General features: G+C 36.0%; 1 protein-coding gene across 2 annotated transcripts in view; it reads left to right on the forward strand.

The window, feature by feature from the left end:
* The first annotated feature begins 556 nt into the window (after nucleotides 1-556).
* CEP128 (centrosomal protein 128) overlaps nucleotides 557-27,760 on the forward strand; it is a 102,377-nt gene continuing 75,173 nt past the window's right edge. Inside the window, exons 1-11 of one of the 2 annotated variants that reach the window (XM_071426688.1) lie at nucleotides 558-730; nucleotides 1,854-1,893; nucleotides 3,310-3,467; nucleotides 4,820-4,906; nucleotides 6,334-6,460; nucleotides 7,430-7,551; nucleotides 10,643-10,734; nucleotides 11,434-11,506; nucleotides 18,434-18,550; nucleotides 25,551-25,637; nucleotides 27,131-27,205. In XM_071426688.1, the coding sequence (XP_071282789.1) occupies nucleotides 644-730; nucleotides 1,854-1,893; nucleotides 3,310-3,467; nucleotides 4,820-4,906; nucleotides 6,334-6,460; nucleotides 7,430-7,551; nucleotides 10,643-10,734; nucleotides 11,434-11,506; nucleotides 18,434-18,550; nucleotides 25,551-25,637; nucleotides 27,131-27,205 (1,065 nt within the window). In that variant the 5' untranslated portion in view covers nucleotides 558-643. Of the gene's footprint in view, nucleotides 731-1,853; nucleotides 1,894-3,309; nucleotides 3,468-4,819; nucleotides 4,907-6,333; nucleotides 6,461-7,429; nucleotides 7,552-10,642; nucleotides 10,735-11,433; nucleotides 11,507-18,433; nucleotides 18,551-25,550; nucleotides 25,638-27,130; nucleotides 27,206-27,760 lie in introns of both variants that reach the window. The other variant, XM_071426689.1, reaches the window with a different exon arrangement.

Consider the following 27,760-nt stretch of genomic DNA (forward strand, 5'->3'; position numbering starts at 1 on the left):
CTCACCTATAGGTGATCAAACATTCCAGTGACTGTTGGCCTATTGCAAGCTCTGCCCAAGTTTCAGAGGCCCAGGAGACATTCCCTGTAATCGGTCACAGCACTCTTTATCCCTTTTCTCTCTTCAAGGCCAGTCAGAGCAGCGGTGTGTAATACCGGGTCGTTTTTACTGCACACAAGGGTAATGGATACAACATTTGGGAGCAGGGAAATGCGTGGCTTAAGGAAACAGGAAGAAGCCAAGAACCAGGAAGGGAGATGCCTCCTTGTAAGAAACAGCTGCTCTCGGTAGCTCAATGCCTTTCCCCACGCAGCCTATCAGCCGTCTGCTCGGGAGCGGAACAGACTCGCCGACTTTACCAGTGCAACAGCTTTTGTTTCTACTCTTCACAGTCATTTAGCTGACACGTTTGTAAACGCCAATGTGTATTTTGTAAAAACTCAGTGTTTCACAAAACAACGTTCATAAACAGCAGGTCACTTGCGGAACCTCCCACCAGCGCTCTCCGCAGGCCCAGCGGCCTCCCAGCAAGGCGGGACCTGTCCGGCCCTCGCCGCGCTGCCGCCGCAAGGCCTCTCGGGAGTTGAAGTCCCACACTCTGCGTTTTCCATGGCGGGCCAGCGGCTTGTGGACTCGGTGTCCCATGGAGCGCTGCGGGGGGCCCGGCGCCCGGCCCGCGGCCCCGGCAGCTGGCGGCAGGGCGGCTAGTTCAAGTTGCCATAGCGGCGAGGTGAGGCGGGCGGAAGGTGCCCGGGGACGGGGCGGTCTCGCCTCGGAGCGCTGTGCGGTGTGGGCTGGGGATGCGGAAAGGGCCGCGGCCAGGGCGGTGTGCGGGAGGTGGCTGTCCGGCTTGGAGCGCCGCGGGCGGGCGCAGATGGCAGCGGCGGCGGGAGGCGCGGGGCGCCTCGGGGCGCTCCGGAGGCCCGGCCGGCGGCGTGCCCGGCGCCCTTCTGGGCTCCTGTCTGGGCCAAAGAACCAGGAGACTCAGAGTTGGAGTCGGGTGTTAGTGAAGTTCCCTCCGGGAGGATTCCCCGAGGGCATTACTTGCTTATTACAGTGCGAAGGAACCGTTTTCTGTGTTGTGCTGCTGAAGAGTGCTGGGAGCACGGTGTGACAAATTGATAATAAAATGGGGTACTGATCCCTGAAGGCACGATGGTGAAATATCACCATATGGGATCACCTTCCTATCTTCTAGCCTCAAATATAAACACTGAAGGAAAGGGCCTTTCAGGTGTCAGGCTGTTCCTTTCTGAAATGATTGTATTTTTTTTTTCGTCGTGCTCAGTCTTAGCTATAAGGCTTCAACCATTCCTTTAGTTACCTAGTGATAGATTAGTCTGTGTGGAGCTGAACAAATAAAACACTTGAGGAATAATCAGGTTGAGTACGCTGTTTTTATCCTTTGTTTACTTGAGCTGAAGAGCTTGATGTTGAGGTTGTCAGCTCTACTTCTTACCTGACAGACTTTTTAAAAAGTCCTCAGTGAAGCTAAAATGCTCTGCTTCTTACAGGAAAGGAAAATACCGAGTATTGATGCTTTTCATCAGTTCAGCAAAGATTATGATCTGCTTGGGTAGAACTAAAAACCAGTAAGAACCAAATGACTCTTACTGTCGAGTAGGTCATATGTGCTGAAATTAGTGTAGCTTTTTGGAAAAAGTGATTAGCTTTTTGTTTGTTTGTTTGTTTCAGTTGATAGGCAGATGTGCATATGGAATATTTCTACAAATTTCTACTTCTTTGTGATTTTTTAAATCTAAAATGAAACTTGCGCAGTTCCTTTAAAAATGAGGATATTGCCTTATGTGAAACAACTTCTTCACCTTAAAAGTACTTGTGGTTCCTTTTAGGTTGCTCATGAGAACAAAGAGGAATGCTTAACCATAAATAGTAAGTTTTCTTCAGACAAAATGTACTCTTTATCCTGTGCTTTCTTTTATTTTTACTTTGATTACTGAACTTTCTTCTGTGCTTTGGCTAGTATATATCTTAATGGGCCTATTTTTGGACAGCTGAAAATAAAGCCATTAATCTTTCCTGCTGTAAATCTTTATTTCCTTTTTTTCCTCCAGTCTTTTCTTTTCAGTAGTTGGGGCTTTTATGGTTGGGTCTACTTCTTTATTGGGTTTTGTTGATTTTTTTTAACCAAATTACAGTAAAGCCAATATTATTCCATGTTATTATTTATGCCAGTGTTTTATTTATTTTTCTTTGTCTTTGAAAATATCCCATAATTTCTGTTTCCCAGTGTTTAGTGTTTATTCTTGTTCAGTCTCATTAAGACTTCATTGCAGCTGACTAGAGTGAGGCACTGGAGTAATGAATTCTGATACTGTTGGTAAAAATGTGCTTTAGTGAGGTGAGGTAAGAAGAGGCAAGATGAGGTAAATTCACCAGTTCAGTAAAAGAAGGAATACTGATATACTTGAGCACAGACTGAGCACATTGATTTGCTGTTTCTTTCATGTTTGAAAGGTTTTTATCCAAGTCTGGGGGGCACAAATTTGCAACCTTTTGAAAATTAAAGACTTGGAAAAACATCAAGTTGCCTCCATATAAAATAAAAGATTTGAATCCATCCCTGGTTTCTTTTGGAAATTTCAGCTCTCATGGCTAGAAGAATGTCATCTTTACTGTGACTTTTTTTGTTGACTGCAAGGGTTTAAGAGTTTGCTAGTCTATTTCTTCTTTCACCAAGTCATTCCATGACTTTAAGGCAAACTACTGCACTGTGTAATTTAAGAAAAAAATTTGATCTAACCTACCTTTTGAGGGTTGTTATTTTAATCAGTTACTATGTGATTTTACTATACTAGGCACAGCTGTCTGTAGTTTTTAATAATTTCACCCATCTGATGATTGTTGACCTATTTTCCCTCTATCTTGCTGTCCTTGAGATTCAGCAATCCCCATTCTGAAGACAGCTTAGTGAGTAGTGTGAGATAAAACACCAGGAAGATTGATAAAACATTGATGTATCTACTCTGTGTTTGGGGAGAATAATTTGCTTTGGGCTGTGATTTGATCATGGGTACTGAACATTTGGAAACAGTGAGATTGCATATTTTGATTTAATTTGCTCCTAAGAGGTTCTGCCTTCTGCATCTTGACCCTGCTTCATAGTGTGGACAAAGGTAATAACTGAGGAGCAGCTGGAAGATCTGCTTCAAAAGTACCTCCTGCTGACCCAAACCAGAAAGGCAAATGTCATCTGAGTTTATGAAGTTACTTTGGGAATGTTGTGCAAGACTGTTCAGCTACAGACAGGGATTAACACACATTAATTTTTCTGGTCTTCCTGCCTAGGCTTCAAGACACTGATGGCAGATTCATCCAGTGATTCAGACAACTTATTTACGGCTCGGGTTGGAAGGCGGCCTTTGAGAGCATCCCACAGCAGAGCTCAGAACTATGGTGCTGAAGAAGTTACAGAGAAGATCCATACTTTAGCAAGCACTTTGCAGGTTGTTTACAAAATACAGCTTTAAAGTATTTGTAGTGCCTGCATTTCTGTAACACTGGGTCAGATTTTCATTTCTGAAGTTGTGGAGTGTACTGTACAGATGGGAAACATTGCTTTCTGTGCAAACCAAAGATGGTTTGGAAAATAATTCATACTGCTTTTGAGCTGAAAGTGTGTGGCTTGTTGCACTTTTATACAGCTGCTGTTTCAGACAGTAATAGAATGTTGTTAAAAACAATGATGTGTTGGGGAATACTATTTATAAAGTTAGCAAAATGAGTAAGGGCAAATCAGCTTTGTTAGATTCTCACAAAAGGCATGAAATTTTCTAGCAGAAAGTTTCAGACTTGTCTTGGTTGTCTTTGTCCTGCGTAAAATTTCCAAATTTCTGATAAATATGTAAGTGGTCAATTCCTTCGGGAGACAGCTTACATTTCAAATGTTTTCTAGATGTGAAAAAGCACTGTGAGAAGCCTTATTTCTAAACTTGTAAGAGAGCAAGAAAAAGTGGAGAGTGCAGAGGGAATATCTGTTTTGCAAATGTGAGGAGACATTTAGCTATCCTGACACCATTAGTGTTGGAGAATTTATTCCCATTCTTCTTTAGTTGACAGTTCTGAATATCTGGAGTGGGTGGGTGTATGTTTTATTACTTATTGTTTGGCTAGCAATTTTTTTTTTTCCTTTTAATATATGAGAAGAGAAAAATCGTTATAGAATGGTAAATTTAAAATTCAAAACTTCTTATCTGGAAAATAAACATCAATCTAGGAAATAATATAATAAGAAGAATACAGTCTGGCTGCTTTTTAAAAGGGATTCTTTGGTATTCTGCTTCTGTCAAACCTCTTTCTAGCTGCTCTTCTGAAATTCTGATTTTAAACTACTTGCTTTTTGTGGACTGCTTTTCAGCAGATTTTCCATCTGATCCAGGTGTTTATCTGGCCAGAAAATAGTCATGCAGTGACCTTACCTAGTGTGTTCACCTTCAAAAACTTGTTATTTCTCAGATTAACTATTCTGTTCTACAAGCAGGTAATGTTAAGATTGTTGGATTAAAAAGTTTTTTCTACAGAATGGCTGAAACTTAAAAAAACTTTTTATTTGATGGTGAGGCCTTATTGTTGTACTGAAATTACAGAGTTTGGTTGTTTTTTTTTCCTCTTCACTTTCCTCCCTTTAGCCATCCCTTCAGATTCTGATTACTTGAATAGGATTTTGAATGCTTAGACCCTTTAGAAAGCATTTGTGTTTCAATTTAATCTTGGAAATCAGTAAGAATAAAGACAACTGTAATGTTTAATTAGAGGAGGTTTCTGTTTTGACTTTTTATCTAAAACTTTTTTATTTAAGGATACCAACAGAAATCTAAGACATGTTGACCATTTGCTAGGACAATACAGAGAATACAACAAGGAACAAACCAAAGCAATAACAACTGTGAGCAACTTTCAATTTATCTTTACTTTTTTGGTCTTTTCCATTACTAGAATTCATAGCTTGGTATTGGTAAAAAAAACTTGGTATCAATGGACAGTATAAGGAGTTAAGTAGCTGTGAACAGAATCTTTTAATATTTATTTGAGCAAGCTAAATCATAATATAGTAATATGTTGTGTAATGAAATTCTGACAGGTTTTGTAGGCTCATTACTTCTCCGGTTTATAAGCACCCAGTAGATTATGTTATAGTACTATGCAAAGTACAAGATGTGTAGCTGAAATAGAATATTAGGGAACTGGTTTCTTTTGCAGGAAGAAGTGGTAAGATAAAAGCTGAATTACAGCAGGGAATGAGATTGTGATCATACTGGTGTAGATTTTTTTCCTATCACTCACCAACAGTTCTGGATCTGTTGACCAGCTTGCTCTAAATTGCAGAAAGGATGAAAATTCTAAAATGAGTCTTCTCATTTTAGAAACTCAAAACTCAAACTTCCACAAACTTGAAAACAGGTGTCTTAGAGAAGACAAAATTAGTGCTGCTAGGGCAAGAGAGGTTTACAATTTGGTTACAAACGAGCTGCAGCAGGTGCTGCCTTAAAACAGATATATATGAAATGAATATTTTACATGTGACGGTAGAGAGAGTAGTGAAGAAGCAAATGTGTAGAAAAGAAAGCTTGTTTCCTTCAGAGAAAGATATCCAACACCACATAATTCTGCAGGAGTAAAGCATCAATTTAACCACTGTATACAAGCTTGTCTTAGAAAAAGGAGAACCTTTAGAAACTGATATTTTGTGGATTGTCAAATGAAGGTGTAACAAGGCAAGTGGCTAAGAACCAAAGTTAACAAATACAATTGTAAGAAAAACGAGATGTAAGTTTGAAAATGAAGAACTAATTTTTGAATATAGCTAGTTCTGTACTCTTAAATTGGGAATGGCTTCCTTTTCCTGGAAGTAAAACTTCTAAAAATAGAGGTTTCTGTAAAGCTGCTTAGGGAAATTTGATAGCCTTGTAACATTCATTCCAGGTAGGGCTGGTGGAAGAATTCCAGTAAAAAATAATTTCTTGGAAGTTATTTTCTGAATTTTGCAGAACTGTTAATGAGCATTGCTGGCAAATAGGTCTTATTTTGGTTGTAGGAGATAAACTTTTAAGTTTTCATGGTGGTGCACCATGTGGTGCACCACTGTTTTAAGAAACTTGATATTTGAAGCTGCCAGTGTTGGAAGCATGTTTTGCTATAATTACAGGAATGTGATATATGAGATATTGAAGAAAAGCTGTTATTAATTCATAGCTGTACTTGGCTTAAAAATAGCTTTTATTCTCTTAATGACTTTTAAATAAATAATATTTTCCATGCTTTTTAAAAAACAAGTCTGTGTTCACATTTCAATAAATTATAACTTTTCTGTAGTTGAAAGAAACACTGGAGCAATCTATAGGTCAATTGAGGAGCCAGCGACTAACACGAAGCTCTGGAATGAGAAGTGCATCTCTCTCAAGCTTATATCCCAGTGACCTGGATGGAGAAGGAACATCAGGTAAAATACTTAAAGGGCTTGAATACTCAAGTTTGAGTTATGTCATATAGCTGTGTTATGCAAAGAGGAAATCAAGAAAAATGTGTAGAGATGGTCTTATGTAAAGTCATCATTGATTACTTCAAAGAAACTGAGTTTAGAAATTTGGGAGACCTGCATTAAGGTATGCAGTTGTTTATGTGGTAAATTTTTCCAGCTTTGTGTTTCTGTTAGTATTTTCTGCTGATATCCCAGGAGATCTAAATGAAATGTTGATTCTTTCAGCTGAGGAAATTAATTTTCCACTGCATGACTTGTAGGTACATACAAGTTAAAGCTAAATCCAAAAGGTATTGCAGCTTCTGAAGCTTGCTTCACAGAAAAAAGGGAATTTACATTTTAAATGCATGAGATTATGGATGTTTGGAAACAGTGGAAAATAAAAAACCAGAAATTATTTATGACACCCAAAAGAGTAGGTTTTTTTCCTTGTATATCTCATAAAATTCATTATATTTTGGGAAGAGGTATGTTTGGGAGGAGTATTCCTTTGAGAGGTAGTATTTAATGTATTTTAGTAAAAAGCTCTAAACATTTAATTCCTATGTAAAAGCTGTGAAATATGGTAGTTTGAAGCTCTGATAGATTCATGTGGAGGAAAAAGTGGTTGGTTGGGCAGATAAAATTTGAGGAAAAACTACTCCTTGGAGAAAGAATTCCTCTTTCTGGAATACCTGTATGTCATGGGTAAGATATGTTTAAAGTGAAGAAGAATCCTGGGAGGAGCTAAGAGTCATATATGCATGATATGTAATTCAGTAGTTGTTATGTCTGTAAGGTGACCTAGAAGGATATTGTCAAGAAGAAATAAACCTTTTTTGTGAAGCAAAATGAAAAATTTCCCATACAAAATTTTGTTTTCCTGCTTTTTTTTTTTTTTTTTTTTTTTTTTTTTTTTTTTTTTTTTTTTTTGTATCATATCTCCTGCAGGCAACCACCACTTCCTGCCCACTTCTCCTCTCAGGGATTACGGAGTCTCACAGGGCAATAAACACCGAAGGTCTCGATCTGCAAGTGTTCGGTTTGTCAGTGAGGCAGACAATGTGGAGCAGGTACAGAGCACTCATGGGAGCTGCTGTTCCAAACAGGCAGTATGTTTGCTCTTTGAGAGTCCAAGAGTCTCAAAGACTCTTTGCTTTTACATTAAATGAGGTGATTCTGAAGATGCAGCTAAGAATGCTTCACTTATAATTTGTGCTTTCAATGTTACCTGCTTTTTTCATTCGGCAGTCACCTCTTGTATCTCTCATGAAGTTTCATGCAAACCATTATAGAGAAAAAGATGCAGATGGTAGTGATATCAAAAGTAAAATATGAAAATAATCTCCCTACTTTTTAGGCTGTCTAATGACAAAGAAAAATAATCTCTGAATAGCCTGTTTAGTCTGGAGAGGACTGAGAGGGGGATCTCAGTAATGCATATTAATATCTCTAACATGGGTGTCAAGAGGAGGGTGCCAGACTGTTCAGTGGTGCCCAGTCACAGGACAGGGAGCAATGGCCATAAACTAAAACACAAGAATTCCACCTCAGTGTAAGGAAGAGCTTTACAGTGAGTATGGCAGAACACTGGCACAGGCTGCCCAGGGAGGTTATGGAGTCTTCCCTGTCAGAACCCACCTGACAAGTTCCTGTGTCACCTTTTCTAGGTGACCCTCCCTTGGCAGGGTGTCACAATTGAATCAGGAACGGATGAATGAGTGACACACTCCAGATCTCTTCAGGAGACTAATAATTTTATTAGGAACCCATTCCTTTTTATACACTGTTCAGACACAGGTGGACCTGATTGCTCCTTTAATCAACACACCTCACATGATTGGCTAATTAAGGATACACCCTTTGGTAAACATGGCAAAACAACTGTTCAAAACCGCAGCTGCAAGATTGTTTTAATTCTTTCTCTCAGTCTTCTCAAAACTCCCCAGAACAATTCTTGGGATTTCCTCTCTCTGACCAGGTTGTCAGTATCCACAGCAGGGGGCTTGGTTGGGATGACCTCCAGAGGTCCCTTCCAGCCAGTTAACATTCACCTTTGTGCTGAAGTTCAGCGAGGCTGTGAAGGGGATTATTCTGCTTTAGTTAATGGTATAGGGTCTTAGTGCTTTTGCTTTTAGTTCAGTGTAGCTTGACATGATTTTGAACCAGGTAGTTCTTAGTTCTTGGTCTGACCTGTGGGTGGGATAATTTGAACCTGTATTTCAGGGAGATGATGGGAGGAGAAGATGTGTGTGTCACAGGTAATTTTCATATCCCTTAACCTGTATCTGCTTGCAGACTTCAGAAAAAGTAAATTAATTACCTTAATGGATAAGATTATAGTATTTCTGTTATCCTACAGGTAGAGAGGAGATTTCACTACCTGTTTTTGTTTCTTCAGACAGGGTGGCTAGACTTGCTTGAGTGAATCTGTGTAGATTAATATTAAAGAAGCTGATTGTAAGGTATTCATATTGACTTTATTAAATCAGTCTCAGCTTCCATATAAGTTTAAACTTAACTGCAACAAGTTTTCTCAGCTGACTTTTTGGGAAACAATAGAAATTCTAGACTTTTATTTAACCCTGTTTTATTGTCTTTTCAATTTAGTTCTCCCCCCATTCCTTCCTCTCCCAAGGTAAGTGTAGAAAATAATCCTTGGAAGGAAATAAAATTATATGGAAATCTTTCCTCCCAACCATCCAAAATCCTTATTTTAGATTTTAGACTATTTTAGATTATTTCTAGATATTCTATAAATAACACTGGAAATTTTATTCAAGGGAGTTCCTGCAATGCATACAGAGTTCTTCATATTAAGTAACTATGTAGGCAAATAGCATTTTTTTCTGGTTTTGAGGATAATTGCTGGATTATTCCTTATTCTTGCTTTTCAGTGGGTGAATGTGGCCTTTTCATTTTCATTAACTATTTTGTAAGAAGAGTATAGTGCTTTGAGGAATGATGAACTGGAAGTAGCCATTGATCATGATAATAGGTGGAAGTTACACCAGAAATAAAGCTGTACTGCTTAAGTAAAGTTGTGGCTTTTTCTTTTTTCTGCAGCCACTGTCTCTTTATTCCCATTCTGACTTTTTCTGGCTGAAGTAATTTTTCAGCCAAATGGTCTTTTAACACATTTAAGTCCCTCTCCTCCTTAGCACATACATTTTGAAAATACAACATGTTATTTCAAAGTCTCTCAGGTCAGGTGGGAATTTATGGTTAATCACACAGGGGAGCTAGTAGTGCCTATGTCTGAATGTTGAATGCAGTCAGCTTGGTTGTGGAAGATCCAGGTTTAAATCTAGGACACAGAACAAAGGAATATTATAAATTAGGGTTTTTCATAGCTATAATCCTGGCCATGGAATTGTTGACAGCAATAGGTTGCATTAGGATGGATTAACTGTCACTTTTGTCCCATGAAGAATGAATGACCTATTCATTTTTTTATTTGCTCCCTAAAACTTTGATAATAAATTAGGAGCCTGCTGAATGGGGAAAATGGGAGGTTTTTCAGAAAAAAAATCCTTTTTCAGAAAGTACTTTTCAGAAAGTAGATGTGTGGTTTTGTTTTTTTGTTTTTTGTTTTTTTGTTTTTTTTTTTTTTCCAAGGTCTGAAAAAAGAGTAAGTAAAGTCTTGGGCAAGGTAAAATACCTATTCTTGGTAGTTCCTGAATACATTATACTGTTCTACTTGTTTCATTTCAAGTTCCTATGTAATCTATTTATAGTAGCATATCTAGCTGGGCAGAACTTTGTTTTACCAATACTAGTATCTATTAACATGAAATATGTCTCTCCTGAACATTATTTGTTCAGATATTTCAATTTGCTTTGCATTAAGTTAAAGAGGTGGTATAGTGTCTAAGCTCTGAACCACAGAAAAAAAACGTAGTTAGGAAACTTGGTTTAGCAAATAAAGTACTGAAAGTTAAACTACAATGAGCAAGTATTGTGAAGGGTGCATTGAAATAGAAGTGCATTAGCCTCATCCAGTCATCCAGGCTCAACTACAGTTCATGGAGTTTTATTATTTTTTAGATTATTTTTATCTGCTTTATTTTAAAAAGTGTGTATACATGTAGATATGTATTTTTGGAATATCACAGAAAAACTGGTTCCTAAGCCTTGGAATAATTAGTGTGCTTGCATTTACAGCTGCATTCTTTCCACCAGTCTCTTCGGGATCTCAGCAGTGAACAAGTTCGCCTGGGAGATGACATCAGTCGCGAGCTTTCAAGAAGAAATCGGTACAAACAGATTTAAACTCCATGGGGAGAACAGTGTGGAAAAAAATTCTTAAACTCTTTTATTTCAGAAAATAATTTTGGGGAGAATGAGTGGTTGTGCAACATGTAGATGAAAGCAGGATTATGAATTGCTTGTTTTATGTCATCTTCTGCAGTATTTATAAATGTTAATAACACCTACTGATTCCAATTTGTATAATATATGGGGCTTTCTTCAGCTTTTTCAAATATATGCACAAAAATGACAAGGTCTAGGGAATTTCTTTTATTATAGCTTTGCTTGTAGTTTGTTCTTGTTACTGAGTCCCTTCAGGGCAAGCTCTCTTGCAGGCCATAACGTATATACTTCCTCAGCATGTGGTGCTTTGTTCTACAGCAATAACAGGAGTTAGACTGTTAATTCCTAGTTCAAAAGGACTGTGTAGATGTGTCCATAATTTTTTACTTGTTGACCTGATACCTGGCTGATACTTAGATGCTCTTCATGTTTCTTCACTTGAGAAATGGGAATGCTTTTTATCATGAATTTTCCACTTGAGGCTTGTTTCTCATTATGCTATAAAGTATTATGAATAGGCTGTAGAACAAATTGAGGTAGCAAAAAATTTTTGGGGGGGGTTGTTGCTGCTTAAAATTATCATGGGTACTACTTAGCTTCTGCACTGTAGAATATTGTCTTACTTATATTTTTCTGCAAAGGACTGATGCTGAATTAAGAAAGACTCTAGAAGAATTGTCTGAAAAGCTCACTGAGTCCCAAAGACAAGAAACGGTGAGTGTGACTAACATGAAAAGGATTATTTAAATCTGGTATTCTAAACAAGATGTGGGCTTCTAGTTTAAAGTATCTGTTGGTAATTGGTGTGGCATACTGATATGTATATCTGAACATGATCTTATTTGGGCTGCTATAGGTTGTTGAAATGTTACCCTTTGATAATGAAATCAGCAAGACAAGTTTTATATTTCGGTGCTTGTTTTAAGTACAAGTGTTTTACGGGTGCGTGTATTGTGAATTTTTCTGTTTCAAAATTCACAGCCTTGGAGAAAGGTGCTTTTTAACTTTGAACATTGGTTTGAATGCTTATAATTGTTGAAGATCCCTTTGGAAACATACAAGCTTTCCCATGTTATGATGATAAATACTATTGTTTCTTCTTCCTCCATCCCTCCCTCCCTGTTCTTTTCAGTCCTTATCATCTGTGTAGCAAAATGAAAGGAGTCTCTTTGGGCTGTACTCTTTTCTAAAGGCTTCTTGACAAAATGTAGCAAAGGAGGCAGGACAGCCGTGACAGTCTTTTTTGCCTCCTGTATCTGCTGGAAGCAGATTAACTGCACTCTATGCTACTTAAATCTGAGAGAGAACTGCTATTGAGATCGAAATCAAACAGCATATTGCTGTAGGAACAAGAGAAGTTGAGAATCACCCCAATAATTAGTAGGTGAGAATCGTGTAGGTAGCTCTTGATGCATAAGACTTGAGTGTATGCTTTATGTAAGCATTTACTGTGATACTAGTAGCAAAGCTGACTTTTCAGAGCAGGTGTTATACATGCATATTTTCCTGTAGGTAATTCATCTTGCTCTAAAATTGCATGAATTGGTGCTAAATGCCAAGGGCTGTAGTGATGTGTTTGTCACTGATAACAATATTGTTGGCATGGACCACTTGTTGGTATCAGCAGACTTAATAATCCTTGTGTAAATTCAAGTTTCTAGATTAATTTGGAGATTGATTCAAGAGACACTATCTGTACCAGTTATGGTCTTGATAGGGTCCATCAGGGAAAGAAGACTTGCCTTGACAGCCTTTGTAGAAAAATATCATGGGATTGTCTTTGTTAGAATGTTAATTTTGATTTCTCCTAGTAGCCTGGTAGGATAAAGTAAGTTTATCTAATAAAGAATTCTTGATACTTGGAAAATGCTGTGTTTTTCTTGTAGCAGACTTCTCGGTATACTTACTTTTTTCTCTTCCATGTACCAGGAATTAGCAAACTCAGTTTTAACCAAGGTGGTTCTCAAGAAAATAGCTGCTACAGCTGGCTACATTACAACTGTTCAGTGCCATTGCATGAGAGAAACAAATGTTCCTCAATCCTCTGGAATGGAGGCATCCCCTGTCTGTTCATTAATGAAAGAAATAACTAGCTCTTTGACCTCCTACACTACTCAGTGCAATACAACAAGTAGGGTTTCAAGATATGAAATTGAAAGTTACAACTTTTCACCTGAGAGAAGTAAAAAATGAGAGAGGTGAGGTATAACAAGGAAGTCTTCTGTAGAATGTTAATGGTAAGGGCAATATCAGAAGAGTAAGTCTCTTAATTGGGAGGGAACATTATAATGCAATAAAGCTATGAAAACTGAAATATTTACTGATATTCTTTTAGTGAAGACACAAATGCTGCAGTAAGCTGCAATGGGATGATTTTTATGTGTAGGACTAGTAAGAATTCACCTGGAATATTCTGCTCATTGATGATTACTGATTTTATGAAGAACATCATAAAGCCAGATGGAAAGAAGACTGGAAAGAGGAGAGGGGGGGGAAAAGGAAAAAGGGGAAAAATAAAAAAGGCCACTAATTCAAAGACTTCAAAAAGATAGAAGAATAGCTGTGGTTCAGTTTGCAGAAGAAACAGGTCATTAGGAAGGATCTAGCCATGTATGATAAATGCCCAAAAAGTGGAAGTTTACTGTACAATATGACAGTCATCTAATGATAATTTTGTATAATACAAGTCTAATCACCTGTGAGTTAGGAGCTTCTTTGTCTGGATGTGATCTGTCTGCTTTCTGTACTGAGAAATAATCCCTCTGTGGATTTCTTTTTTGAGACTTGTCCAGTGTTTATTATAATTTGCATATCTTTATGATCTTGTCTTATAGCAAGGGGTTCTCAAAATAGATTATATATTATGTGAGGAGCTGCCACTTTTTTGGTGATGTGGTTTGTTGCGGTTTTTTGGTTATTTTGTGTATATGTGTTTTGGTTGATGTGTTTTGTCTTGGGTTTTTTTGTTTGTTGTTGTAGGGTGTTTATTTGTTTGGGTTTTAAATCTAATTTTTCATCCCTAAGTTTAACTTGGGAGGTTGTTCAGTTTCTTCAGAGTCTTTTCAGAGTGTTACTTTTCGGGCCAAAAAATTCTGACTTAATGCACTATTGTGTCCAGCCAATTCCCCACCGCTTAAAAAGCCTACTGGTAGCAACATTGTGCACTGCTGCTTTGCCAGGGCTCTCCAATCCTAGGTGTGGATCCCTTGCCCTTGTTCAAAGCCTACTGATCTCCTATTACCTGAGGAGGCTGGCAGAATCAGTGAGATGAGGTAAATGCAAAAAAGGGGAATTTAGTATGGATATTGAAAATAAAAATAACTCTCATGGTATGCATAGCAAAGCATGCATGAGATTAGAGTGCATGTAGAAACTAGGGTCTGTTATTGTACATATTTGACATCCTTTAGCATGTGTATGCATTTAGGAATTTTTCTAATGAGATTGCTTAATTCAGAATTGGTTGTCATTGGTGAAAGTGAGTTGGGTAAGACAAAATACCTTTTTTCTCAAAACTTCCTTGTGCAAAGTTGTTTGGGAACTTTTATCCTTAATGCCTTTAGGCTTGGGAGTGTTTATCACCTCAAGCATTGCCATCCTTGTATTTATATTCTGCTGTATGATTCTTGGCAATAAATTGTCAACTTGAAATCTTGATAATTTCACAGGATGAGCTCATGGTAGAAACATTCTTTTCAGTTCAGTGTCCTTAAGTCCTTTATTTTTTAGAGACATATATCTAAATTCTTACAGCTTGGTATATTTGGTCCTGTTTGAAAATTGCCTGTATGTAGATGTGTGATGATAAAGGTCTAAGTCACTACAGTTCTTCTGAGTCACTAGTTCAGGATTTATTTTTATAAGGGTTTATGATTCTTAGAGCCTTTTCGATGCTGCATTTGAGTACTTTAGGATTCATACATCACAATCAAAGCACAATATTTTATGTCTAAAGAGAGCTTTTCCATGCCAATATAAAAAACAGATGACATTGAAGGTGGTGACTCAGGCATAGTTGGATGCCTGTTTCAAGTCAAGCACTCTTCATGACCTTGTACTTGAGAATTTATGTGCAGTTTTGCTAAAAAGCCTTTCTGGTTCTGCGACTCTCTGTATCAGAATCTCTTTTTTACCTAGACATTTTGTGAGATTCCTTTGTTCTTGAAAAGGGTTTGGATGATTGCTAGACAGGCATATAAGCAATTGAAAGAACATTTACTTACTTTATGGTTATATAAGATAGCCCTCTTGGATATTTTGTTGCCATTGCTTGGATAGATGCACATCTCAAATAGCACAAGATGCTGATCTTTATACATAAAAAGCAACTTCATCAGAGCACAGTTTAGTTAAAATTAAGTAGATGCTTGATTGAGATGGTGCTGTTATAAAATGATGGTAGACTGTCTCTGGAAGAAGATGACAATGTCAAGTGAAATGGGTCTTACATGGAGTTACTGTGGTTATGATAGCTCAGAGAGCCAGGATTGGCTCCTCAGATAATGAACTGCTCCTCAGAAGATCTGGAATAAGGAATTTTGGTTATGCACGGGTGACTTTTAAAAGGAACACATATTATCATTTGCCATCAGGGAAAAGTTTAACAATTTTTAAAGTTGTATCTCTGAAAAAAAGTTTGGTCTTTTGTGATTTTAATACTCCTGTTTCAAGCATGCATTGATGATAAAATGGGTCGTAGCAAGAACAGCAGCAAAAATCTGTTGAAATAGATTTCTATTAGCAGGACTTTTGCACTAGAAATAACAGTGGAAAGCTGAAAAACAGGTCAGAAATTCAATAAGTAGGATGGTGCTTTTTGTACAGTAAGCATCCAGCATCTTCCATGAGATTATATTTAACTGCATGACTTAAATGTCACCCTAGTTTTTCAAAGGACATTCTGTTCTTTGTGTTTAATTGTGGGGGAGGGGAAGAGCTTTTTGATAGCAGCAAAATACATGAAAGCAGATTAAGCTACCTGAAAGCTGTAGTGGAGACACAGCTCTAGTATCATCATTATTATTCAGATAGTCTGTTGCTAAAAGTGCATGCTTGAAATCACATTCTAATATATTCTGAATGCAGTAATTCAGTGCTAGTATTTCATGTCATTGTGTAGAGCCTCTATAATCTTTGTACTGTCCTTTGGTAAAGCCCTTGTCTACACTAAGCACTAAGATTTTTGATAACATTCAGAAGTCAAGACACATAGTTTCATGGTAGAGGTGTTGTTCTGAGTTAGGGTCATTTGGGCCAAAGGAAGACAAGTATGTTTTTAAGTTTACTCTGCAAGTACTACTTAATAAATTACTGTTTCTCTTTTTTTTTTTTTTAATCCCTACTGTTGTATGCCACAGGCTCTGTGACAATCATGGGAAAGTCATAGAGGCTACAAAAACATGGAACATAATTCTCGTGGGACATTAAAGCCTTGCTGAAGTGCAAAGGTGTTACCAATACCATACCAATATACAAAGTATGGGAAACAAATAGGAGTTATAAGTAGCATCAAAATGTTTGGTGGTTTGTGTTGGTTGTGGGGTTTTAAATTTTTTTTTTTTCGTTAAAGAGGATTATGTCTGTAGCTGAAATTTCCATGACAAATATGATATATAATCCATCTTTTCTAGTACCTTGTTAGAAATAATGCAACAGTTGTATCCTGGAGTGAGTTGAAGGAAGTCAGAGGCAAGGCAAATCACCTCATAAAGTTACTTTCTTAGTTGTTCTGAGTGAGTGATAATTTGTAATGAAATCTGAACTTCACAGGAATCTAAAGCTTGTCTACTGCTGCCTTCTGTCATGTTATCTGCTGTGCATGCTAGACCCATGACAGTGAAAAAGTTACTGAACTCTCCTTTGCAATGTCATCTTTGGGGGTGATGTTACTTTTGAATCTTCTGTCAAGTCAAAATTGTATGTTTTCTTTCTTAATAGTGCACTATAATTATTGCTCTAAATCAGTGCTTAATAGCACTAAAGCTATTAAAAAAGTGCTTCATTGAAAAAGGTGCATGAGGAGCTGAGAAAGCTTCTGTCTTCAGAAGCACATAGTCAAAACTTTTTCAAAAAATGTTAAAACATTGCTATTTAATTTCTTTATGTTAGATATGTATGGGGAAAAAGATGACAGCTTATTTCCATGGTTTCAGCAAAGCATAACAAGTTTAATGACTGTTATTTTCTGTTCCTACTACATAGTATCATTGTTTCTGTTAGGTGGAGTATTTTATGAATTCTGAAGTAATGCTAAGCGATGCTTGTCAAAGCAAACATTGTGATGTGGTCTTTTTCTTTTTTTGTACATTAGGTTTTAGTAAGCAAATTTTCTGGATTATGGCTGCAGAGCTTTCATAGCTTCATGAAAAAGTATGGTTTGATGCAGTACCTGGCATCTCCTGATGGTTTTAGGCAAAAAAAAATGCAATATTCCAGACTGTAAGCTGACTGTTCATCTGGCTGCACAAACAAGAAGTGTTTTCTGAGAGATGTATTCTGTTGTAAAGAAAGTGTTTTGTTCATTAAGCCTTGTGAAGCCCAGATCATAAGTGTAGCCTTGATTGTGTTTCTGTTACTACATAAGTTGTGTTGCTTGTGGCAAAATTTTCTATGCGTGCATATGCCTAGTGCTAGTAGAAGTGTGCTTAACAGAGAAAGATGAAAACTTTTCACCTCTACATACATCAAAAGCTAATAGTTGAATGGTGTTTTATTTTTTCCTCTTTTTATTTCTTTCTCTTTCTGTCTAATTATAATTTGGTAATGGATATATTGCTTTCTAGTGTTTTAAAATAATTAGTTTTAAGGTAGGGAGGAAATGATACATAAATGTTTTTCTTACTAATCTTTAACAAAACAAATTTAATTTGCTGCCTCAAGAGGGTGCTGTCTGCTAGCAGCTTGAATTGCAAAAGTGAAGTAATTCACGTCTGCAATTCACTAGGTGTTCTAGTCTGGTTGAGGTTTTATGTTCATAATCCAAGTTGCTTTAATAAACACCTGTTGTTGTTTGTATTAGTTTCTACATGGATTCACAAAATACTGGGAAAAAAGCATAAAGTGATGTAATTATTTTGTGTTTTTACACTTATTTTCATGTATTTAGTTCTTGTTTACTACTTTCTACTCACAGATTTTGGATCATGAAAGAGGCAAACATTGGTCTGTTTTGCAGAAAAACAGAAACCTCTGTCCTTCCAGAGGTTAATCAGGCTTGTGACAGAGAAGCTAAGACTTCCATATTGCAGCTTCACATTAGGCTGCTCTAACCTTGATAATGAGATATTCAACCCTTGAGTAGAGCCACCACTGTAGAGAAAAATATATGCGTACACATAACAGAGATAGCAGTTATAACATAACATTATATATACATATAAAATTATATATATATATATATATATATATATATATATAACATTATAACACATAACAGCAAGATAACAGTTTGGTTCCCTGCCTGAATACTGACTGCTATAACTAGTTATTTTCTCTACCATTCTAAATCTCCTTTAATAAAATACAAATTATGTTCTCTTTTTCATTTTGCCCCATAATCTGCTTACATTTTTGCCCTTGATATTTTCACAAATATTAAAAGGCACACTGATTTTCTACAGCATGAGTTTTTTCCTTTTGAAGGTATCAGAACGAGTAGAGAGGAGACTTCAGGAGATAGAAGAAGAAATGCGTGCTGAAAGACAGCTTGTAGAAAGGCGCCAGGACCAGCTGGGCCATGTGTCTCTTCAATTACAGGAGGTATGAAACAAAAGCTTCCCTCGAATTTAGGATTTAGTTAGGAATGTGTTGCATTTGTAAACCTGTACCTGTCAAATTGGCAGAAGTGCTCATATCTTGGGCACATGTTTTAACTCAGTCCAGCTCACATTGTTTTGATCAGATAATACCAAGAACAGTCTCTGTCCTTCATTAAATTGTCTTGACAATATTTAGACCTTTTTGGTAACTGCCACAAATCTTCTAACAACCTACCCACTATGCCATTCCTGAAAACCTAAGCAAACAAAAGCAAGTCATTAGCTGGGCTTTTTCAATTAAAAGATTTTATTTTCTAAAAGATAAACTTTGCTTGCTCATGCAAATGAACACTTTAATTTAGTTCAACAAGCAATCTAAAGCGCTGTAGTGGCCAGACAACTTTTCACTGCTTTCAGTTTTATTCAACAATACCTGATGAAATAAAAAATACTGTTTAGGAGACAAATAGAAATGTTTAGAATATAAGTAAAAATTTGAGACAGCTATTAGCTTTTTTCTCTCTTGTTTTAGAAAACATATGAAAAATACTTACTTTTTTGATTTTACTTCTGTTTAGAAAAATCTGTGTCTTAACATAGTGTGACTTTTTATTTCACTCCACTTAAGATTTGCAATGTTATCTCTATCTGTGAAATAGGATACTATAATTGAGCAGAAATATGCAATTCCTTGGTTTTTACTCTTAGTGTTTGCAACATAGCTTTTTGGAAGTCTTGATACTGTGCAGTGATACTGAGGAACCTTGCTCATGCTACGTATTTCATGTAAGCTAGAAACTGTTAATGACTGTCATATTTTAGAAGATGATATGCTTTTTTTTAAAATATAGATAAAAAGTAACATTTATCAAAAGGCTTGGAATCCTTCTGCCAGTATTTCAGAAAGACTTATTGTTTCATTTTCTTTCCAGTTCATGCCCTACTGGGTGAAAAGAACTAGAGTACTGAATTTCTGTTTTCATCACTCTTTAATATACCTATGTCCACTTCTAGATTCTTCAGTTGTGTCTTCAGGCTGGGGAAGGAATGCTTAATGCGTTGGTGTGATTGGATAGTGTTATCTGGAGAATGGAACATTCTTATTTTATCCTTTTAAAGGGATGATGTCTTATATTCTCTAAAGATACATTGACGCTGCCATAGTTTCCTTAGAAAGAAAACTTGAACTCAAGTGAATGGGTTCAAATGTAGTTCAAAGAATTTTCATATGATCTTCCATAGATCATATGAATGATCATAGTCTATGTGATCATGAGCCTCCAGGCTGGGTGCCTATTATTCTTGGTAGCTCATCATTTGAATTTCATGCAAAAAGAAATACTAAGTACATCCTGGACCTTCTATTCCCCTAAGATGTCCAGCTGTGAATTAAGATGGTTTATTAGTTTCTTCTGTAAATTCTACTTCACTTTTGTAAGTTATTTTTCCTGAGGAGCTCCTTTTTAAAATACAGTTTAAGTTGCTGTATTTTAGAAAAAATGTACTTGAACTGCCTTGTGTACTTTTGCATAGTCTAGTGAGAATAAAGTAAATAAATATTTTGCTACAATTGTTATTTGGATGAAACATGTTTCTCTATAATTTTGAGCTTGTTATTTTGTTACTCTGTTTCTCATCCTTTGTAATTCAAATAGTGAGTTAGATAGACTCTAAACTCTGACAGTGGCCTCAGTCTTGCAGTAATCATTGCACAGACATAATGTTCTATTGAAGTCTACTTCTGTTTACATTAATTTCTCCAAGATGCTTCCCAAGTAACATAACTGGAAAGGAGCGTAATGTTTGGACTGAGTTTTGAAATCCTGTCATTAATATGGCCTGAATGATTTACAGAGAAATACTACTTAAAGCATTTGTGGCTGTTGAGTGATAGAATTTTTTCATTAGTTTGCCTATTACAGATTTTGAATGAAATAGAATTTTACTTTTGCATGTGATCAGTAGTTGCCTCTAATTAAGACATTGTGTGACATTTGTAAAGATTAAATGCTATTTTTTTTCGGTGAAGTGCAGTGCCTGTAACTGACCACTACTTGTCAGTGTTTTACCGTCTTAAGAGAATCACCTTCCTAAATTGCAATTATTAAGTTATATATTTACAGGATCTAACACAACATGATACATTTATTTTGGTCTTTCTCTGTCTTTTTGGCCTTTGTCTGTCTTTTCTCTCAGTTTTTTGTATAATGTGCAAAATTCTTATTTGCATTGTAGTATTACATATTACTATAATCATAGACTGATTATGAACCAGGAAGATGTATACATGTATACTGGCCATTAAGAAAGCTTGATGTATAAAATGTTTTATCTTTAAGTTTTAAATTTGTATTTTTGTTTTGAATCTTTAACCTGTCTGTGCTGTGTGTAGTTGTAGAAAACCTATTTTCTGCACATTTTATGTCTCTTTTACCTTAGTGTGTATTGGTACATTTAATCAGCAATTACTGCAAATTAGAAAATAGCAATTAGCAAACAAATACATGCAAATCGTATATCTTAATTTTTTCTATATTCCTGATATAAGTATTTTTCTGATTAGAAAGAAGAACAAATATTCTTTTCTTGCCAGGGGTATTGACCTATATACGTGAATTGTTGTTACAAGTGCATATGTTGTGTAAATGAAAACTGTATTGAGATTCTTCAGTGCTTCTTTTTTTTTAATATAAAGACACCATCACATCTTACTTTTGTTGGCATTTTTACATCTATTTTCTAAAAAAAGATCAAATATCATTCTTAAAAACCTTTTCTTTGCATTCTTTTCTGTGCATTGAGTGTCCTGGATGGCTTTACAAAATTCTCCGCTTGGCTTCTTGGACTTTGGTGAAATGTGTCCATGTATTCATGCTTGGCATGCTTTAGGTAAACAGAACCATCATTGTAGAACCTTTTGAATCCACTGACTGTGGTAAGGCAGTGACTGCAGTTATGTCTTAAGCTAGCAACTTGGGTAGGCCAGGAAGCATTTTTTAACTTTCTCCTAGTGCAACTGTACACTTAGACTCTGTTTGCCTCCCACTGCAAATACTGTAAAACTGCAAGAAGCTGGTGGACAGAGGGTGGGGTAAACTGATGGTCAGAAGTCCTATTGAACATTGTTTTTTGCATATCTTTATCACTGATTTTTTTAGACTAACATAAACTTGATCTGTGCTCTGAGCCACCTGGATATTTTAGTGCATTGTTGATACTTGCTCTTTGGCTCTGTGCTTATGCCATCTGTGGCCAATGGTTTCTGTTTTGATTGTAGTTTGAATCTGACTCTTGCTTGGAGCAGGAGCAAGTCTCATATCTGTCACTGAAATAGCTAGCTAGTCTCTTTTTAACTGCCTGGATGTTATGTTTAGGTAGCACTCTTGGAGTCATGCTAATCACTAATGTAGCAAGTTAGGGAAAGTATTTTCATTCAGATTGGGATGGGGTACATCTTTGCCTTGCTTTAAATTATAGCTTCCAGCTGTTCTGTTTGTATGTTTGTGATAGTATGAAACATTCACTGATCAGTTTCACTTTGAAAGAGCAAGTTTCAGTTTGTGGTCTGTACACAGCTTTCAAAAAGTCTGGTTTTATTTAAAAAGAAAAAACAATACAGCAAAACCAAACTGAGACCAAAACCCAAACCCTATGAAAAGTTAGTAGGCTTAAGTTGCTGTAAATGTTATGATTTGCTCTTGAAAGGTTATCATATGTTGGAAAGATTGAGAACTTGAGTGGTTTCACAATCATCCCCATAGTTTCCCTCATGTATAAGAAAAAATAATCTATGAAGCAGTAAGTTAAAATTTTGAAGTTTTGGGGTTCAATAGATATTCTGTGTATATGGAAGAGGTATGCTCAGTTGGGGTATACCAGTTACATTTGTATTCTAATGCTGTCTTATGCTAGTGAGCTCTTTATAAAGACCTATAAGAATTGCCCTCTTTGGTCAAATCAAAAGTTCATCTAAACCTGACCACCTAGCAGGCAGTGGAACTTGTAGCTGGTCCTTCCCAAAGCCATGCTGTGAAAACCTCTGTACATGGAAGTTCTCTGTCTCCTGTGGCCTCCTATATTCTGCCTCCTCCAAGGCCTCATCAGCCTCGTCAGTCTCTTACAGACCAACCTGGACACGAATGCTTTCAGAGGAGGATCTTGGTAGGAGGATCCTGCTGACTGTAGGTTTGTTTCCATTCCTTGGTGCTTCAGCTTCTCTGGGCAGTGTCTGCCTGCTGTTTGCAAGCCATCAGGGAGGAGTCTGTGCTTGAACTGCTGTCCTTAGCATCCTTTTCCTAGTTCCCATTTTTTACATTTGACTTCCTCAACCCTTTCTTTGGGGACAGCAAATGAAATCAAAGAATCAGTTAAATCTTTACATGTGTTGTTTGGTTTTTTCTTTTACCCCTCCCAAGAGAAAGCCTGTATAGTGATCTTTAGTGGAGAAAAAATGAGTGTGGCCCAAAACAACAAGAGAGAATTATTTAAAAAAGAGTACAGAAAGGAGGCAAAACACAGAATTAACTTTTACCTGTATGATTTCTGAATTGTCAGTAACAGCTGACATTTGTCTGGCTGTGCATGACCAGATGTTTCCATTGCCCTATGACATTTTGATTAACTGCTTACCTGGCATCTACTGGTACAATGCATGTTTCACAGTCCAAGCAGTGCACATGTAGTATGTTTCATTTACTGTAACATTACTTCTTTTTTGCAGTATTTTGACTCTGGGGTATCTATCTATATCTCTATATATGAGCTGTTATTTTCCTTAAAATGAAATGGCTATGGGCTATTTTTACAATATGCAGAAAATAAAATGGAAGGTTATATTTATAGTATCAGTATAGTAAAGGATGCATTTCTGTTTGAAATGATTCCTATTTAATAGCCTGAATATCAGTCAATGAAGTTGAAATGGCATATTTATTTCCATGGTTTCTTCTGGGAATTAGGATGTGCTACTGATGCAGAGATATTTTTTTTCTTTTAGCAGGAATAATCTTTGAAAATTTTACTAGTATTCCTGACTCCAGCCCAGCTGTAATATTTTCTTTATGATTCTGACCTCTCTAGCCAAATTTGTGCATGAGAACGTGTGCGTTTGGTACTATGTTAATTATTAATTTAGTGCCAAAAATAAAGTTGACCTAAATTTGACTGTCTATAGCAAAGCTTCTAATTTTGCTAGTAAAACTGATGGTTGACTGCAGTTAACGGACATCACATATTCCAAGTAGGCTGTTCTGAACCGATACTTCTGGTCATTAAAAATAAACAAAGAAAAAAACGTGAACCAAAGCAAAAACCCAATGAACTTGGGTAGTGCAAAACAGTATTAGCTGAAGAGATATCTTAGACTTTTGTTCATGTTGCTTTTTGGGACTTCTCTCAGGAGCCTTTTTGAGTAAAATGTGTGCAGTGTTGAGTTTTATAGTTGACTGAAATGATAGATTTAAATGTCTACTGAATACTTAGGAAAGTAAGTGTGTTACAGTCTTCTATTATCTGATTAGAGATCAGTATGACTAAGTATAACTCTTTATGTGGCATAATATTTTCAGTGGCATAGTTATGATTAATGTCTTCCATGGTCTCACATTTTAATGTAAGCTGTTCAGGCAGAAGAGTAATCCAAACTGTACTGAAACCCTTAGGTTTTCTGAGGTGAGGTTGTAAGGTTGTAAGTATATAAAGCCATTTATTTTCTCCAGAAAGATGCTTTTAAAGCCAAAACTTCTAAAGCTGAATGCCTGGCTTCACTGAAGTTGATTAATATCTTGTATTCTGTTTTCATACACTGAAATTGCTCTTCAGTGTACAGTGAAGAGAAAATGTTCAAAACTGAATGAAATGGCACAATTTATAGGGGCAGATTTCAAAGAAGATAAGATTTTCCCATAAATGTAAAATGAAAATGCTGCTTGGGAATGACAGACTGGGAAAAAGAAATTTCTTTCTGGAAAGGCTATGCATTTTTGTTGTTCTGTTGTTGTTTTAGCAAGTAATTATGAAAGGAATAGACGTACTTATGCTTCAAGATATGGGATGAAAGTAAAGGATTTGTGCTCAGGTACCTATTTAATTGATTTGTGACTAGTGTGAAAAATGCTTGGTCATGTTGTGCAGATAAAGACTGTGATTATAAACAGTTACAGAAATTCATGGCAAATTATCAGTATATGACTACTGATCTCTTTCAGCTGATGTTTCTAAGTGATATTTAAAATGACCCAATGTGATTTTAGATACCTCAGTCTCAGAGGGAATGGGAAAAGTTCCCATGGAATTGTTTTATTTTTTGTTCTTGTTGTCAAGGAAGGCCACATCAATGTTGGTAATTATTGATCAGGAAAGTTTCAGTTGATTCAGTTGTAGTTCTATGGCTTTAAGCATCTATCCAGATTCAGAAAAAAATAGCCTTGTCCTTTTTGTGCTTTTGACTTCTCACACAACCTTATGGAAGTGTTTTCTTGACTACAGTCAAGAACTACGTTCAAGACTACAGTCAAGACTACAGTCAACTCAGCATTGAATTTCATAACATGCACACTTTATATTGGAGAATATATTCTTTTTCTCTGATATGTGCATAGCTAGTCTGTAGGGGATCTCTTGAGCCTTTTAGACCTTAATCTAAAGGTGTTTGGGGTCAACTTGAGAGTCTGGAGCTCTATACATCGGAAGGATGTTAGTGCTGCTTTAGACTTTGTGTTTGTCCCTGTTCTCTGCATGGGTGTGTTTATGTATGCATGAACTTATATTTAGCTTTTCATAACAATATACATTGGCTTTACATGGAAGTATTAGATGCAGACAGAAAGCATTTGTCTAGATCTTCTTTCTTAAATTCTTTATATTTAAAAATTTTAAAAATTTTTTATTTTTAAAAATTTTTATTTTTTAAGATTTTTAAAATTCTTTATTTTAACAACCTTGGAATGATGGCTTCTGTAAATTTTGTGATGATGTTTGCAATATATTTTTCTCCTCCAAAGGTTTTAAGGAAGCAAGATGTTAAAGCAGATGAAACAGAAGAGCTCGTGAGAAACAAACTTGTGAAATACGAAAGCGAAAAGCACCAGGTAAGACTTAATTTTTCCTTTTTGTTTGGTTTTAAATGAGCGTATAATGTCATCTGTTACAGTATATGCTTCCTTTTTCTGAGAAACCAGCAGAACAAAACTTTCTTTACTCTTTAAGAATTCAAGGTGTGGGATTTTTTCCTGCATCAGAGGCACTGTGAATATAGCTATGCTCAGCTTGTGTCTCTGCTTCAAAGCTCTTCAGTTATAATATGTTACTTCTAATAACTCTTCCATCCTGCCAGGCAGACAGATTTATAACTTGGGCATAATCCTTGATTTCTTTCTCTACTTTGTCTCTGAATTTGTATGTAGTCTGCTGTTTCTTATTTGCAGCAGCTCAAAGCAGCTTTTCTTCATCCCTGCAACTAGCTCATGCTGGTTATTTTGCACCATAGTTATTATTACTTACTCTTACTGAACTGTTGCCATATTTCACTCTTTCTTTTCATAGAAAAGAAAATTTCTTATATTTCTATTCTAGCAGGATGCAAGGGCTGTATTATGCTTTCCCTGGTTTTTTTTCCACTTGCATCAAGTTTAGCATCTTTCAAAGGTATACCCCTTTATGTTAAGCCTTTCTGTAGTGCAGTGTTTTATGTTATGTTGTTCTCTTCGTTCCCTTAATGTTGGTCCTGTTTACTTTGCCCATTTGCCAGGCTTTCAACATCCTCCTTGAGATTGCTATCTCAACAATAACAATTTCTGCTGTCAAAACCTCTATTTATTTCCAAGTGGATCTTTGAACTATTTATGGAAGAAGTCAAAAAATATTTTGAAGCTTTTGCTTTCGTTTCTTTTTTTTCTTTTTCATGATCATCGGTTTGATGACTATTTCTGATTACACATTTTGAATATTATGTTTTTAGGAAAACTTTCAGTTTTATTAAATTTAGGGCACTTCAATTTTTTTTAGTCATCTTGTTTCCAGAATAATTCAAATACATCATCTTGCACAACACAGAAACCCCACAGATTTTACCTATTACAGTTCTACCAATGCGTGTCATCTTTAACACTTCTAGGAATAAACTGTTTACCAAAGGTGACCTAAAATATGAAGTCATTATTAATTTTGAGTTTGAAAGTATGTTTCAAATCCAGGGACAATATTTTTGAAACTTTGTTAAAACTTATCTTCCATTTTTTTACTTTAAACCCAGTAAAAATTTACTTTTGTGATTTTTCTTTTGTTTTGGGTGATATGAATTATTTTATATCTTTATGAATAAATTTATGTATTTATGGAAAAATTATAGACTGTAAGTAAAATTCCCTTTATGTAATTTAAATTTAAATAAATATTGCAGGGATTTAGTAAAAATGAAGGTTTGCTTAAAATTTTGGACAGATAAAAATACCATGTATATTATACCACATTTTAGATAGATGCTTATATGGATGAATTTATGTCAAAATTAAATGTTAAAATACACTTTTATATTATGATGCCTACATTGCTTTTCTTTTTTCATCATCCTCTGAAATGCAAGCTTGAGCAGGAATTGGAGCAGTCCCGGAAAAAGTTGAGTGAATCTGAAGGCAGTAGAGAAGCTCTTTTGCATCAGGTAACTGCTTTAGTGTGGTAAAAATCCTAAGGTTTTCATATTAGGTTGTGTCTGAGTTTTTTTGTTTAATATTCTTATCTCATACTCTGATAAAATGGTTTTATGAAGGAGGGCATGAAATATAGGAAGACAGGTTTAAGTGTGTATAATATGTGGACTGAGCTCGTTATACTTTTCTGCTTTCCAAACGTGTATATGTTCATATGTATTAATTATAGTAGTGATAGTAATGGTATGTTTTCAGTACATAAACACATTTTGTGAAATTTCCTTTCATAATATGCTTTAGAACTACTCCTATATTAGTGATCATTGTTCTGCAAAGCATGTGCTGTAATTGGTGAAATCAGATAAATCAATGACCTAGAGGTATTTGGTTCATTGTAACATGCAATAAAAGTATATAATTACCTGAAAAAGTATCTAAAGTGTGCTTTAAACAATAGCTATTGATGCATGTATGATTAAACTTAAAATTTGTAGGAATTTGGATTATAGCTTCAGAAACAAGTCCTTTCTCCTAAACATCTTTCCTTTGGAGGGGCTGGATAAAAA

This window comes from Agelaius tricolor, unplaced genomic scaffold, assembly GCF_023055355.1.
Source record: "Agelaius tricolor isolate 1412-34295 unplaced genomic scaffold, bAgeTri1.0.p SCAF_5, whole genome shotgun sequence".
Lineage (NCBI taxonomy): Eukaryota > Metazoa > Chordata > Aves > Passeriformes > Icteridae > Agelaius > Agelaius tricolor.